Below are 17,097 nucleotides of genomic sequence, written 5' to 3'. Positions count from 1 at the left end.
GTAGTAAAGAGATTACATGAGGAGGAGGTTTGTTACAGTGTGTCACCCCAGTAGTAAGGAGATTACATGAGGAGGAGGTTTGTTACAGTGTGTCATCCCAGTAGTAAGGAGATTACATGAGGAGGAGGTTTGTTACAGTGTGTCACCCCAGTGGTAAGGAGATTACATGGGGAGAAGGATTGTTACAGTGTGTCACCTCAGTAGTAAGGTGGGGCATGTGAAAGGGCAGAGCCAAAGAGGGGGGTCAAGGGGCAGCAAAATTAGCTTTAACCAAGGGTGGCAAAAATCCTTGCACCAGTCCTTGATCCCTTAGACTTGAATGGGCTCGGCCGGGGATCCGGTATTTGACTGAAGTTTAGTGGAGAAAAACTCTAGGACATGCGCTATTTTATTTTTTTACTCCGCTTAACTCTCTATATTCCGACGGACTGACCAATGGAACTCCATATACCGGAGCAGGACAGCAATGTGAACCTGGCCTTATATACAATGACTCTGGGACTTCTGCTCTGTTGTAAGTAGATCTTAGTCTTTGGTCTGAACGTCTCTATACACAAAACACATGGAAAAGTCATTACAGCCATATAGGGGTGTGAATCGCCAAGAATTTGGCGATTCGATTCGAATGGCGATACCAGTGTGGCGATTCGATATATCCCGATATATCGCGATACCGTCTAGGTGACGATACATCGCGATATATCCCGATATATCGCCCACCTGGGAGCATTCATAGATCCCAATAGACGCCGCTGTCAGCTTTGACAGCGGCGATCTAGTACTCTGGTGCTCACTTTTCTCATGTTATCCCGTCCGGGCTGCAAAATAAAATAAAACGCACTTTATCTTACCTGCCAACGAGCCCCCGGAGCTCTGGTACAGTCCGGTACAGGTGTTCGGTCCCCGGGCTGTATTCTTCTTACTTCCTGTTAGCCCGGCACGTCACATGGAGCTTCAGCCTATCACCAGCGGAGGCGGGACATCGCTGCGGCCAGTGATAGGCTGAAGCTCCATGTGACGTGCCGGACTAACAGGAAGTAAGAAGAATACAGCCCGGGGACCGAACATCTGTACCGGAGCTCCGGGGGCTCGTTGGCAGGTAAGATAAAGTGCGTTTATCATGCTGTTCCGGGCGTCCGCAGATAAAAATTCCACATCCCTAAAAGAATCGATTCAAAAATATTTTGAATCGATTCTGTATCGGCAAATGAAAAATCGCGATTATCGTGAGAATCGATTTTTTCTTACATCCCTACAGCCATATATGTAAGTAAAGTAACAGGTTACCTTGTCACCAGGAGGACCGATTGGGCCTTGAGGACCAGGGAGACCCTGTTGAGAAAGGAAAACATTATATCTCAGGATCTCATTCATCACTGTGAGCTGAGAACAGACCTGCGCTTTATTGCCACACGGAGCCGCATTCCTGAAGGCCCGCACAGGGCAGCCAGGAGTCCGACGTACAAGCCTTCATTATTCTCCATAGACTGCTCAGACCTGTACAGAGAGAAGGTGCTGTAGTGTCCATGGGAGGACATCTTCCACCTTTCCAGCAATCCTCTCCCTTGGTCATATTAACTCTTGCAGCATTGGTTCGTAAAATAACTTAAAGGGGTTCTCCACTGGAAAACATTTTTTTTTTTTTTTTATTCACACCCCTACCCCTTAATTCCCTGGTTGAACTTGATGGACATATGTCTTTTTTCGACCGTACTAACTATGTAACTATGTAACTATGTAACTGGTGCCAGAAAGTTAAACAGATTTGTAAATTACTTCTATTAAAAAAATCTTAATCCTTCTAGTAATTATCAGCTGCTGTATGATCCACAGGAAGTTCTTTTCTTTTTGAATTTCTTCTCAGTCTGACCACAGTGCTCTCTGCTGACACCTCTGTCCATATCAGGAACTGTCCAGAGCAGGATAGGTTTGCTATGGAGATTTGCTAATACTCTGGATAGTTCCTAAAATGGACAGAGGTGTCAGCAGAGAGCACTGTGGTCAGACAGAAAGAAAATTCGAAAATTCCTGTGGATCATACAGCAGCTGGTAAGCACTAAAAGGATTAAGTTTTTTTAATAGAAATAATTTGCAAATCTGTTTAACTTTCTGGCACCAGTTGATTTAATAATAATAATAATAATAATAATAATAATAATAATGTTTTCCAGCGGAGTACCCCTTTAAATTTGCAAACATGTGACTCCATCAAGAGTAACCACCTTCTCTGTGGTCAGTCTCTTCTGGGGCCATATGTAATCCCACCTCATATATTTGCAAATATTAAGAAACTATAAGGTAGAGATGGCCAAGATCTCTTAAAGGGGTTATCCAGGAAAAAACTTTTTTTAATATATCAACTGGCTCCAGAAAGTTAAACAGATTTGTAAATTACTTCTATAAAAAAAATCTTAATCCTTTCAGTACTTATGAGCTTCTGAAGTTAAGGTTGTTCTTTTCTGTCTAAGTAATCTCTGATGACACATGTCTCGGGAACCGCCCAGTTTAGAAGAGATTTGCTATGGGAATTTGCTTCTAAACTGGGCGTTTCCCGAGAGAGGTGTCATCAGAGATTACTTAGACAGAAAATAACAACCTTAACTTCAGAAGCTCATAAGTACTGAAAGGATTAAGATTTTTTTTAATATAAGTAATTTACAAATCTGTTTAACTTTCTGGAACCAGTTGATATATAAAAAAAGTTTTTTCCTGGAATACCCCTTTAAGGTGGCTATAGGCATAAGAGCAGCCTGAGTATAAATAATTTTGGTGGGTCTGCTGATTACCTTGTTTCTATGGGATTATGTCAACTCTTCCTCAACAGATAATGTCAGGGAAAGGAACGATTGGACATGTATAAAGGTTCTCGGGCCAGCACTTTTTTTTTTTAATCAATAAAAAAATCCCAACGAATGTATTCAATAGGATATGTCTAAGATAAAATATGCAGGAGAATTGCACCCCAAACTAACGGGTTTCGGGTCTATTGATCCTTAATCGTTGCATGGAAGGATCAGACATAAAAAAAGGGTATTTTAAAAAAACTAAGAAAAAACTGACAAAAAACAAAAAACATAGCATTTTCAAGTAGCCCAATATAAAATACGCAGGAGAAACACACCCGAATGGGTTTTGGGTCTATAGAGCCTTAATCATAGCATGGAAGGATCATGCATGTATAAGGGTGCTCGGGCCAGCATTTTATGTCAAGTCCATTAAAAAATCTAAAAAAATTTAAAATAAAGACAACAAAACATAGAAACATTAAATAAGATAAGTCCAAGATAAAATATGCAAGAGAATGACACCCTAAACTAACGGGTTTCTGGTCTATAGAGCCTTACTCATACCATGGGAGGATCAGACATGTTGAGTTTTAATGTCTGATTCTCAAGGGAGGTAAGCTGCTGCCAGAGTTGTCTCCCAACTCAAAACACATAAACGCTCAGCCAAACCGAGCATGCATGTGTATAAGAAGGACCGGAGGAATGGTAGTCAGCTGATTGAGGATCTATCTACAATCTAAAGCTATTGAAGGGTTGTGTTGTGCAAAACTACAACTCCCAACATGCCCGGACAGCCAACGGCTGTCCGGGCATGCTGGGAGTTGTAGTTTTGCAACATCTGAAGGGACGTGGTTTAAAGACCCCTGGTTTAGCATAATAAATTGCATTTAAAAGCACATTGCTCGCATGTAAATTCAGATTTTGTTACTGACTATGTCTCTGGGCTTCCTTCTGGCCAGTGTCTAGCCAACCAAATTGACAATCTACTGTTTCACATCAATACTACTCTATTAGATTTTATTGTGCGTCAATATTTATACTTCCTAACCATAATACCGAAGAATATATTTGTGCTATAACGATTACAGTTATTGTTTTCCTTCGGGACCAAATTGTTAATAAAGACAACTAATGAACATGATTCCGTCTGGCTTGGAGTGTGAATTACAGGAAAGCTACCTATAGGTGGCACTAGAGAGACAGTAGAGCTAATTTGCATATATTTTTTTTCCCATAAAGATTGCTTGTTGGGATTATTTATCTTGATCTCCTCAATAAGAACCAGTATCCTCCTAAATGAAATATTATGTACTAGTAATGTAAAGAACCTTGTATATTAAAGGGGTATTCCAGGAAAAAAAACTATTTTTTTCATATCAATTGGCTCCAGAAAGTTAAACAGATTTGTAAATGACTTCTATTAAAAAATCTTAATCCTTTCAATAATTATCAGCTGCTGAAGTTGAGTTGTTGTTTTCTGTCTGGCAACAGTGCTTTCTGCTGACATCTCTGCTTGTCTCGGGAACTGCACAGAATAGAAGAGGTTTGCTATGGGAATTTGTTTCTACTCTGGACAGTTCCCGAAACACGTGTCATCAGAGAGCACTTAGACCGAAAAGAACAACTCAACTTCATCAGCTCATAAGTACTGCAAGGATTAAGATTTTTTTTTTATAGAAGTAATTTACAAATCTGTTTAACTTTCTGGAGCCAGTTGATATATAAAAAAAAAAAAAAAAAAAAAGTTTTTTCCTGCATAACCCCTTTAAACTTTTGTGGAATCCATCATAAAGGCTTCTGATAGTAGAAGTAGTGTAGTAGATTCCACAATTCTAAGAAATCACACATATTATAATAAAAATCCTATTGAAAAATAAAAACACCAACAGGAGAAGAGAACGAGTTTTATGTAAAAAATAAATAAATAAACTTACGTTAGCCTCATAGACCCCAACCCCCTCCCTGATCAGAGACTTAAAAGGGGTACTCCGGTGCTCAGCATTTGGAACAAACTGTTCTGAACGCTGGAGCTGGCGCCAGTTGATTGTGATGTCATAGCCCCGCCCCCTCATGAGGTCACACCCCGCCCCCTCAATGCAAGTATATGGGAGGGGGCATGACAGTCGTCACGCCCCCTCCTATAGACTTGCATTGAGGGGGTGGAATGTGACGTCATGAGGGGGCAGGGCTATGACATCACAAACTCCTGGCTCCAGCGTTCGGAACAGTTTGTTCCAAACACTGAGCAGCGGAGTACCCCTTTAATGTGTTGTTGTTTTTTCGACTTTGTTTCTTCAATATCGAGTGATGGAGCGGAATGTTAGTGTAGCATGTGGTATAGTGTGTAGCTTAGGGAACCTGTGCTGCATATTGTACATGCTTTGTGTATTTTATTGTATGACTTGTAATGATGACTGAATGATGAATAAAGCTCTTTCAATAAATAAATAAACAAAAAGTTAATAAATAAATAAAGTTTTCCATGGCATATACCTGTGGTCCAGGAATTCCTTGTTGACCTGCTGGTCCAGGTTCACCTTGAGGTCCCTAAAATGCAGAAATATAGAAAATTGTCCTTTCCACACTCAAAGGTACAGAAGGATATAACCATCTTATATTGTCAATCTAATAGTTTATTATATATTCCAAGACTACAACTTGTAACCTAGCCATAGGATAGATGATATGTGTCTGTTCGGTGGGGTTCTAGTGGAACTTCACCAACCAACCACAAGAACTGACATCTTAAAGGAGTAGTCCAGTCCTGAAAAACGTATCCCCTAGCCTAAGGATAGGGCATAAGTTTCAGATTGTGGGGGGTCCAAATGCTGGGGCCCCCCGCTATCTCCTGTACAGGGCCCCGGTAGCCCACGGAAGGGGGCATGTTGACCACCGCACAAAGCGGCTGCCAACACTCCCCCTCAATACAGCGCTATGGCAAAGCCGGAGATTGCTGAAGGCAGCGCTCTGTCTCTGCCACAGAGTTGAATTGAGGGGGCGTGTCAGCTGCTGCTTTGTGCGGTGGTCAACACGCCCCCTTCCCATTGGCTGCCGGGGCCCCATACAGGAGATCACGGGGGTGCCCAGCGGTCGGACCCCCAGCTATCTGAAACTTAACCCCTTTCCTTAGGATAGGGAATACGTATTTCAGGACTGGACTACTCCTTTAAGGGCACCATTTTAAAAATAGCTGCGGTAAAGTTTACCTGTCACCTGGAAAAACTTTTGACATGTCCTAGCAACATGTCAGAAGTCTGAATGTTTAGACCTCCACCGATCAGGAGAACGAGCAGTACAAGAACACCGTACAGCCGCGCACTCCCCTCTTTCTGCTTTGTGTCAAGTGATCGAGACACACTCCATAGACTTCCATTGAAAGTGTGTCTAGATCACATGGCACAGATCCGGAAAAGAACGTACAGAGAACATGTCAAAAAGTGACAGTGCCCATATAAGTACTGTATGTACATTGGCAATCCACTCAAACCATATGGGGCACCTAATGATAGCCAAATGCAGCATTTATCTATCTTTGGCAGTCCCATAGAGTTTAAGTTAAAGGGGTACTCCACGGCTCAGTGTTTGGAACAAACTGTTCCGAACGCTGGAGCCGGTGCCGGGTGCTCGTGATGTCATAGACCCAGCCCCTCATGATGTCACGCCCCGCCCCATCAATGCAAGCCTATGGGAGGGGGCGTGACCCCTCCCATAGACTTGCGTTGAGGGGGCGGGGTGTGACGTCATGAGGGGGCAAGGCTATGACATCACGAGCTCCCGGCACCGGCTCCAGCGTTCGGAACAGTTTGTTCCAAACACTGAGCAGCGGAGTACCCCTTAAAGCAGCAGTGAGCATGATAAACTCCTGCTCCATCTAAACAGGGTCCCTAGGGGCCCATTCTTGTGAGCATTGAGGGTTCCAGCGGTCATACCCCCACCAATCAAACACATAACCTTTCTTGAAATGTTAGGATGAACCCTTTAAGCAGTCATATTGTGGTTTGGACTACCGATGTATGAGTTCTAATTCAACCAAGGAAATATCTGTCTGGTATTTCAATGTAAACTCAAAGGGTGTTTCTCCTCCCCCATAGTCCTATGAAAGCAAATTTTAGCACTGTGAGGCGGTCTCACTTAGAGGCGTTACATAAGGCTCCTGGGCCTTAGTGCAAAAAGGTGTTATAGAGTCCCCACCTTCCATGTGCCATTTCAAAGACATGAGTTTTCTTATGTGGCAGAAAAGTCTTTGGGGCCCCTCAGGCATCCAGGCCCAGGGACAACTGCTACCTATGCACCCCCTTCAGCTACACGCCTGGTTCCACTATATAAATGGTTAGTTGTGCTACACACCTTGTGATCAATACATTTAATATCAGCTTCATTTTTCTTATTTGGGATCTGATCCGGATCCACTGTAAGGTCTACACTAGGAGATGCGGTGTAGTGTACATAGAAACCAAAGCTGCCCATAGGGACTTGGGTATTCCTGGCAGGTCATACAATTTCAGGGTAGATCTGCCAACAATAGCATGTCGGTCAGTCTACAATACCTCTTAGCAGATTGTTTTGTCTTGAGAAGAGCATTGCGAGAAGCATTTGGAAAATGGGCCTCATGGTGACTATAAAGCAGCTATGTCAGCAGAAATATAGCCAATGTGTCTATAGGCCTCTATAAACCTTAAATGGGCACTCTCATTAAAACAAATTTTTGCTATTGCACTCCTTATGGTAAATAAAAAAAAAAATCTTTCTAATGTACTTTGTTTTAAAAAAAATGAAGTTTTCTATGCTTTATTTGTGTTTAAAAATGCTGCCACTAGGTGTCTCCCTACTTGTCCAGAGCACATCCCCCCCCCCCCCCCCCCCATCTCTTGCACAGACTTTGAACTCCTGCCGGCCTGGCAAAAGTCCAAAAGCAGGAAATGCTGACAGAAGCAGGAAATGACAGTAGAAGCTCATAAACATTCGCAAAAAACGAATATTTGTCATTATGAATATATATCACTACTAAATATTTGGGAATCGCCAAGTGCCTATATTTGCGGTAAATCCGCGCTCAACACTAGTTTATAGTAGTGATGAGCGGCAGGGGCCATATTCGAATTCACGATACTTCGCGAATATATGGACGAATATTCGTCTTGTGTTCGCGAAATTCGCATATTCGCTATGCTAGTGTTTTTTTTTTCAATGCAAAAATTTGCATAGTGCGTATGCGCAATTATATCTTTCACCTAAAAAAAGGAGGGATCAGTGTCCTCTGACTAGAAGTGCCAATATTTGTGAATATTTGCATATTCGCATACATTATCATATTAGTATAAATTTGCATATTCAGGAAAAACATAAAGAATATTAATCAGTACGAATATATATCGCTATATTCTAAATATTCACAAAATTGCGAAATGCCGATTTGCCGAAAAATTAGCTTTTCGAATATTCGCGCTCAACACTAGTTCATGGTAGGGCCTTTATATGTAAAGGGGACAATAGAACATAAATATATGTTAATGATTAGTGTTGCTCGCGAATATTCGCGATGCAAATTTTATTCGCGAATTTGCGAATATTCGTGAATATAGCACTATATATTCGCAATTACGAATATTCGTTTTTTTCACAGTACACATCACAATGATCATCCCTCTCTGCTTCCAGCTTGTGTGGTGTAAAGAAGACTCTAATACTACTGTGTTAGACTGGCGTGCGAATTTTCGCAGATGCGAAAATTAGCATATGCAAATTTCCGTATATTCGAATTTCCGCATATGCTAATTTTTGCATATGCTAATTTTCCCGTATGCACATTTTTAGCATATGCAAATTTTCGCTTATGCAAAAATATACTGCGAATATTACGAATATGCGAATTTAGCGAATATATGCCGAATATTCCTCCATATATTCGCGAAATAGCGCAAAATCGAATATGGCCTATGCCGCTCAACACTATTAATGATATGGATTACACGGCAGTGTTTTGCCCAATAGACATTACAGAATCAAAACAGTAGAAAACGTACTTACCATATTTCCTTTGGGTCCAGGAGGACCATCAACACCAGCAACACCCTGAGGAAATAAGAGTTCAAAGGTCATATCAAGGGTTAACCATACAGAACCTAATGTCATGTGAAATAAGACATATTTTCAGAAGGTCATTTGCCCCAATTTGCCCCAATTTTCTATTCTTCTAGATCAGTGGTCTCAAACTTTGGCCCTCCAGATGTTGCAAAACTTCAACTCCCAGCATGCCCGGACAGCCAACGGCTGTCCGGGCATGCTGGGAGTTGAAGTTTTGCAACATCTGGAGGGCCACACTTTGAGACGACTGTTCTAGCGTGAGATATTTCGAGCTAAAACAGGGCCATAGAAGAACGAGTTATCCCCTATAGTTGAGTTTCCCAAAAAGTCCCAAAAAGTCGACCCCAATAAAATAATGTCTTTCAAAATTAGCCTTGAGCCAAAAATTCTCCAATTATTCGTGGTCAATCCTAAGGCTTTAGAATGGGCCTGACCGTCTATCCGTCTATTTGGGATTCTGGTTTTGTATCCATTTTTATCGGACCTATATACCTTATTCTTCTTGAAGAAGTCGCAATTGTCAAATACTTACATGTTGGCCGGGAGGACCAGGAGGACCTCTTGGTCCCAACAATCCTCGTTCACCCTGGAAATAAAATATAGTAGTTAAAAATATAGTTATTCTTTGTGGATATTACCTTAAAATACTAAAAAGGCCCCTTTGACACTACAGGTATCATCCGGTAAAAAAAAAAAAAACTTCCGTTATTACTCCCAGCAAAAAGTCCTGAAAACGGGCGGCAAAAAATCCCATTCATGTCAATGGGATTTTTTGGACATCCTTTTGCATCAGGCATGTCCGTTTTTACTAATGTCAGTTATTTTTGACCGTTTTTTTTCAAATAACGGTGCATGCGCTAATTTTTGGGCCGGCAAAAAAAAAATAAAAATATGGTGAAAAACCGGATGTTAAAATGAAACATTAAAGTCTATGGGAAACGGATGTTAAAATGAAACATTAAAGTCTATGGGAAACGGATTGTTAGAAAAAAAAAACATCCGTTATCATCAGTTATTGTCAGGTTTTTAACATCAGTTTTTTTGCACTGAGCATGCTCAGTACAGCATTAGAAAAAAAGGGTTAAAAACCTGATTAAAAAAAAACGGATGTAACTGGTAATAACGGATGGTAACGGATGAACAAGATTTTTTTAAAGAAAAAACCCATTAAAAATAACGGATGATGGTCATCAGTTATCATCCGTTATTACCAGTTATTGCATCAGTTTTTTTTTTTTTTCATCCTTTATTGTAAAATAACGGCAGTAAAAAAGCAGGATGATACCTGTCGTGTGAAAGGGGCCTAAAGTGGAAATTTTAGCTAAACAAAGAACGGCTACTTGTCTGCACTTACATTTGTGTCCAGCCTTACCTATCCGTGAATATCATTACGCCAATTTCTCACAACGCAAAGCGAATACGATACAGTGACATGCCAGCAAAACCCTCAACAGGAGGCGGTTTATATCACCACCATTGGTTTTCCCAATGTAGTATAAACACCTCCTGACAGAGTATGGCAAAAATCACATTCTTTGGTCATCATACCCCACTCATTTTGGGTTTTCTCGAAGCCAAGAGGAAAGGTATGAAAGGACACATCTGTATTAAAGGGGTATTCCAGGAATAAAAAAACAGGCTTTTTTTTCTTTCAAAGACAGCGCCGTCCTTGTCTCCAGGTTGGGTGTGGTTCTGCAGCTCAGCTCCATTGAAGTGAATGGAGCCAAGTTGTAATAACACACCAAAGTGGAGACAGACAGGGAGCGGTCTTTGATCGAAATTAGGTCTGTTTTTTTTTCATTCCTGGAATACCCATTTAAGAGCGAATTACCACTATAGTGTTTTAGGCTGCGTTCACACGACCGTCTAGACCTGTCCCGTTCTTCTCCCGTCTAAAATAAAAACAGACTTTAATAAAAACGGACAATAACGAATGCAAACGTATGCTATTCGTTTGTATCTGTTTGGAATCCGTTATTGTTCAGTTAATAAACAAAAAAATTTTTTTTTTTGTTCTGAGCATGCTCAGAAGTAAAAACGGATCAAAAAGTGGATTGAAAAAATAGATGCAAACGGATGACATTAAAGGAGTAGTCCAGTGGTGACTCAGTGGTGAACAACTTATCCCCTATCTTAAGTGATAAGTTGCAGATCGCGGGGGTCCGACTGCTGGGGCCCCCTGCGATCTCCTGTACAGAGCCCCGACAGCCCGCGGGAAGGGGGGCGTGTGGACTCCACACGAAGCGGCGGCCAACACGCCCCCTCAATACAACTCTATGGCAGAACCGAAGCGCTGCCTTCGGCAATCTCCGGCTCTGCCATAGAGATGTATTGAGGGGGCGTGTCGGCCGCCACTTCGTGCGGGGGTCGACACCCGCTATCAGGCCGGAGAGCCGGGGCCCTGTACAGAGAGATCGCAGGGGGCCCCAGCGGTCGGACCCCCCGCGATCTCAAACTTATCCCGTATCTTTAGGATAGGGGATAAGTTTTTCACCACTGGACTACCCCTTTAAAGGCTCATCTGTTTTCCATAGACTTCAATGTAAAATTTTCTGTATCCGTTTTTTCTTCCATTATTTTTTCGAGCGCAGACGGGTACAAACAGATGTAAACGGATTGTAAAAAAATTCCATTGACATGATTGGGTTTTTTTTAAAACCATTTTTAATCCATTTACAGCCTGCAAGAACGGAACCGAAACGGGGATTTAAAAAAACGGGGACCGGCGGCCGGGTGAACGCCTCCTTATTCATATACATTAACTGGGCAATACTATAGCATAGGGTTCACTATCTGTGCGCCTCCAGACATTGTGAACCTATAACTCCCAGCATGACTGGAGGCTCACTGGTTGGGAAACACTGCTGCAGTATATATCACAAGACTGTGTTATAATGGTCCGGCGCTGGTGGAGACAACACAGTTGGCGGTCACCGCAGTCATCGTAGATGACACATACGCATATGATTTTTGCAGCTCAAGATAAATTCATTGACTTATCCACTAAAGGTGAGAAATGTAAAGGAAAACGGTCAATACACTGGGTTATATTGTGGGTGAACCGGAGTCCGATGAGGGGTCACTGACCAAAATACGTACAATAGGTCCAGCCGAATATTCGTCTTCTATATTCTCTGAAATGCGCGCTGAGGTCGGGCCCCGCCCGCTCAATTTGCATATTCATTGTCTGTGACTCCACGTCCTAGTGACTTGAAGTCAGTGGTCACGTGAGTGTGTGCGCCGACTAAGCGCTCACATGACCAGCGACAATGATTATGCAAATTGAGCTGAAGGGTCCCTGCCTCAGCTGCTATTCAGAGAATATAGCAGCAGATCTACGGCGGGACATATCTCCGGACCTAAGGTACGTATTTTAGTCAGTGCCCACTTATCAGACTCCTGTTCACCCACCATAAAACCCAGTGATAATGGTCCGGCGCTGGTGGAGACAACACAGTTGGCGGTCACCGCAGTCATCGTAGATGACACATACGCATATGATTTTTGCAGCTCAAGATAAATTCATTGACTTATCCACTAAAGGTGAGAAATGTAAAGGAAAACGGTCAATACACTGGGTTATATTGTGGGTGAACCGGAGTCCGATGAGGGGTCACTGACCAAAATACGTACAATAGGTCCAGCCGAATATTCGTCTTCTATATTCTCTGAAATGCGCGCTGAGGTCGGGCCCCGCCCGCTCAATTTGCATATTCATTGTCTGTGACTCCACGTCCTAGTGACTTGAAGTCAGTGGTCACGTGAGTGTGTGCGCCGACTAAGCGCTCACATGACCAGCGACAATGATTATGCAAATTGAGCTGAAGGGTCCCTGCCTCAGCTGCTATTCAGAGAATATAGCAGCAGATCTACGGCGGGACATATCTCCGGACCTAAGGTACGTATTTTAGTCAGTGCCCACTTATCAGACTCCTGTTCACCCACCATAAAACCCAGTGATTGGGCTTAGTGTTGGTGAACAGGCTGACCATTTTCCTTTAATGGGGTACTCCACTGGAAAACTGGTGCCAGAAAGTGAAAAAGATTTGTAAATTACTTTGATTAAAAAATCTTAATCCTTCCAGTACTTATCAGCTGCTGTATGCTACAGGGGAAGCTCTTTTCTTCTCGAACTTCCTTTCTGTCTGACCACAGTGCTCTCTACTGACACCTCTGTCCCTGTCAGGAACTGTCTAGGTTTGCCGTGCACAGCTCCTAAAATGGACAGAGGTGTCAGCAGAAAGCACTGTGGTCAGACAGAAAGGAAATTAAAAAAGAAAAGAACATTTAACAGCTGATAAGTACTGGAAGGATTAAGATTTTTAAATAGAAATAATTTACAAATCTATTTAACTTTCTGGCACCAGTTGATTTAAAAAAAAAAATTATGTTTTCCAATGGAGTACCCCTTTAAGGGAATATCCAGTAAAATATTATAGGTTTCTTTCTTGCTTAAAGGGGTACTCCGGTGGAAAACATTTTTTTTTTTTAATCAACTGGGTCCAGAAAGTTAAACAGCTGTATGCTACAGAGGAAATTATTTTCTTTTTTTTATTTCTTTTTTGTCTTGTCCACAGTGTCCTCTGCCGTCACTGTCCAGAGCAGGAGAAAATCCCCATAGCAAACCTATGATACTCTTGACAGTTCCTGATACGGGCATCAGGTGTCAGCAGAGAGCACTGTGGACAAGACAAAAAAGAAATTCAAAAAAGAAAAGAATCTCCTCTATACCATACAGCTGCTAAAAAGTACTGGAAGGATAACGATTTTTCTTTTTTATAGAAGTCATTTACAAATAAATGTATTCCACCGGAGTACCCCTTTAATTCACTTTCTGGATAAGCAGAGAAATCCACTCAACAGGTTCTTGGAAGAGATAGTGCGGGCCATTCGGCAGGGTAAGGGTTACACAGGAGCTGGGACTGATTCTTCTCGGTCAGGGACATAGCGGCATGTTACGCCACGTTGTGAAATTGTACAGATATAAAGTGAGAGCTCTGTATACAACAGATTAACGTGTCACTCACAGGTTCACCGGGCAGCCCTCTGGGTCCAACCTCTCCATCTTCTCCCTGTTACACAAAAAAAAGCTGTTTCACCGGTTATTTAGACACACGGCACGTAAAGTGGGACAAGAAACCGGTGCGTTTGTGTTTGTCAAAGTGAAAAATATCTGTCGTGTTGTGTAACCTTTCCCAGGATGGACAGAAAAGGTTAATTGTAGAAAGCCGAGGACTGAATGCAGATGTATCCACCGTGTGGTGTCGGGTTTACCTGCTAATGGAATGGGACCGGGACCCAGATTTACATAGTAAACTAAGACTAGACAGGCGTAACAACGTGCTCCATGCTGTTTGACAGATCTGTCTCATTCTAAGGTTTGGTTCACATCTGCATTTCAACAGCACAGTCCGAACCAATGAGCAAACATCCTGTTTATTTTTATTTTTATTTGAGATTGTCCCCCCCCCCCTTTTTTTTTTAATTAAAAAATTTCGATTTTATTCTTTTTTTTTATTTTTATAAACAAAACAGAACATAATTGTGATATTTTTATTGTGTGGTGCAGAAGCCACTGGTCACTATTCTTAAAGGGGAACCCTCGCAATCTCCCTGCAGCACCCGGTGTTCGTTTAGAACCCTGGCTGCAGCGCCAGAAGCTTGTGACATCACGACCACGCCCCCTCAATGCAAGTCTATGGGAGGGGGCGTGGCAGCATGTTGGTATCTGGTATAGGAGATCACCATTGCACCGCTACAGCCTTCAGCTGTATCTAAACTACAACTTCAATGATGGGAAGTTGTAGTTTTACAACAACTGGGGGTGCAATCTTTGTAAAACTCTGTTTTAGAGCTGTGTATTCTCCAGCTTTGTGCCTCCAGCTCTTGCAAAACTACAAAGGATATGTGGGAATGCTGGGAGTTGTAGTTCCAGCTGTTGAAATGCAAAACTACAACTCAGCATGCTAGAGCAGCCAAAGCTTTCTCTGACTCCTGAATGACAAAGAAGCTGATCAGACATTCAGGAGTCTATGAAAGCTGAATGACCCACATAGTGACAGCTATGTTGATTAGCATCCAGCTTTACTAGGAACAGATAGAAAATGTATGCAAATGTGTATAAAAACTATTGTGCAGTGATTTACAGACTGCCAGACTCAAGTCATCACAGTGAGGGAGAGAGATGGACACGCCCCCTCAGAAGGAAAGAACAAAAAGAAAGTGAGCAACATATAAATGCTATTTGTTTGGGATATATAGGTCCTAGACACACATAAAAATGATATGTAGATGATCAGGATTAGGTACTAAGTAACATATCTTTAATTTATTTTTATATTTTTTTTTGCACTATGACAGGTACACTTTAAATTCCCAGAAATATTTTAAGGACAAAAACCATCACCCCTTATATGTATAGTAAGATGTCCTGGAATGAGTCGCGTCTATTAATTGTACAAGTCATATAGTAAAATTTTAAGTGTGGATCATTTGCATACGCCCCCTAATTACAGACATCCATCACTGCTGCTAAATTATTCGGGATCTGTAGAAAGCAATTTGTTAATGTGCGCCATGAGCTCCGGTTATCAGTAACGCAACAGATCCGGCCAAAAGAGAGACGGCCTTCAATCTTCCGCTATCAGAGGATGAGATTTCACAACAGGCAGATTTGTTCCGGAAATTTCAGCTTCTGAAATTCTGTTCCGTTGACCTCAATGGGGCCGAAAATTTTGGCGGCAAGTGCCTGTGATTTCTGCAAGGCCCATTCAGTTCAATGGAAAAATTGCTACATTTTCCGCAACAAATTTGCACCCTGTGGCGGAAACTCTGTTCACACGGTAGAAATTCTGTGCAAAATCCGTGAGAAAAAATTCTGCTCGGAAATCACACTGTCCTAATCACACAGCAGATTTTCTGCTGCAGAAATTCTGCATTCTGGATTGCGGCAAAAAAAAAAAAAAATCTCAGTTCTTTTGTGGAATTCCGCAGCAGAGTCCCAATGAAGTCAACGGGACACAGAATTCTGTCCGGAATCTGTGTGTTGACTGCAAGAAATTCTGCATAAATTCAGCACAAATACCGCAGTAGGCTATGTATGGCGGTAGTATTGGGATAACATAGAGTGGTATTATTTAGGTATTATAGGATAGTATTATTTTCAGAATGTCTGTAGGCATTTAGGCATCATATGATGGTATTATTTGGATAATAGAGGCATTATGTAGGCATTGTATGGATCATGAATAGCGGTATTATGTAGGCATTGTATGGATCATGAATAGCGGTATTATGTAGGCGTTGTATGGTAACATAATATGGAAACATGGTATAGCGCTATTATTGGGATAATGTATAGTAACATTATTTAGGCACCATATGATGATATTATGTGAATACAGAGGAAATATGTGGGCATTGTATGGCGGTATTATTTGGATAATGAGTGGCAGTATTATGTGAAAATTGTATGGTGGAATTATTTGGCTAAAGTATAGCAGTATTATGTAGGCCAGTGTTTCCCAACCAGTGTGCCTCCAGCTGTTCCAAAACTACAACTTCCAACATGCCCGGACAGCCTTCGGCTGTCCGGGCATGCTGGGAGTTGTAGTTTTGAAACAGCTGGAGGCACCTTGGTTGGGAAACACTGAAGTAGGCAATGTACAAGGGTATTAATTACATAAATTATAGCAGTATTATAAAGGCAATGTACGAGGGTATTATTTAGAAAAAGTATAGCAGTATTATGTAGGCAATGTGTGATAGTATTATTTGGATAATGAATAGTGGTATTATGAAAGCATAGTATGGCGTTATTATTGGGATAATGTATAGTGGTATTATTTAGGCACAATCACAATATGATGATATGATCTGAAGAAAATATGAATTATGTAGGCACTGTATGGGGGTATTTTTGGGGGATAAAGTATAGCCGTATTATTTAGACACAATAATGAGGTATTTACTTGGATAAAGCATAGCAGTATTATAATGAATATGAATTATATGGACATTGCATGGGGGTATTTTTTGGGATAAAGTATAGCAGTATTATAATGAATATGAATTATATAGGCATTGCATGGGGGTATTTTTTGGATATAGTATAGCCGTATTATTTAGGCACAATAATGAGGTATTACGTGGATAAAGCATAGCAGTATTATGTAGGCAATGTACAAGGGTATTATTTGGACATAGTATAGCAGTATTATGTAGGCAA

General features: G+C 41.5%; 1 protein-coding gene across 7 annotated transcripts in view; it reads right to left on the bottom strand.

The window, feature by feature from the left end:
• Window positions 1–17,097, bottom strand: part of COL11A1 (collagen type XI alpha 1 chain) — a 279,532-nt gene that overhangs the window by 122,696 nt on the left and 139,739 nt on the right. For all 7 annotated transcript variants that reach the window (XM_056523433.1, XM_056523427.1, XM_056523431.1 and 4 more), the window contains 5 exons: window positions 13,898–13,942; window positions 9,403–9,456; window positions 8,814–8,858; window positions 5,280–5,333; window positions 1,288–1,332 (listed from right to left, as the gene is read on the bottom strand). In XM_056523433.1, the coding sequence (XP_056379408.1) occupies window positions 1,288–1,332; window positions 5,280–5,333; window positions 8,814–8,858; window positions 9,403–9,456; window positions 13,898–13,942 (243 nt within the window). The remainder of the gene's footprint in view (window positions 1–1,287; window positions 1,333–5,279; window positions 5,334–8,813; window positions 8,859–9,402; window positions 9,457–13,897; window positions 13,943–17,097) is intronic.

The sequence above is a fragment of the Hyla sarda genome, chromosome 6 (assembly GCF_029499605.1).
Source record: "Hyla sarda isolate aHylSar1 chromosome 6, aHylSar1.hap1, whole genome shotgun sequence".
Lineage (NCBI taxonomy): Eukaryota > Metazoa > Chordata > Amphibia > Anura > Hylidae > Hyla > Hyla sarda.
Note: the sequence above shows the minus strand (reverse complement) of the source record. Positions and strands in the feature narration are given on the sequence as shown.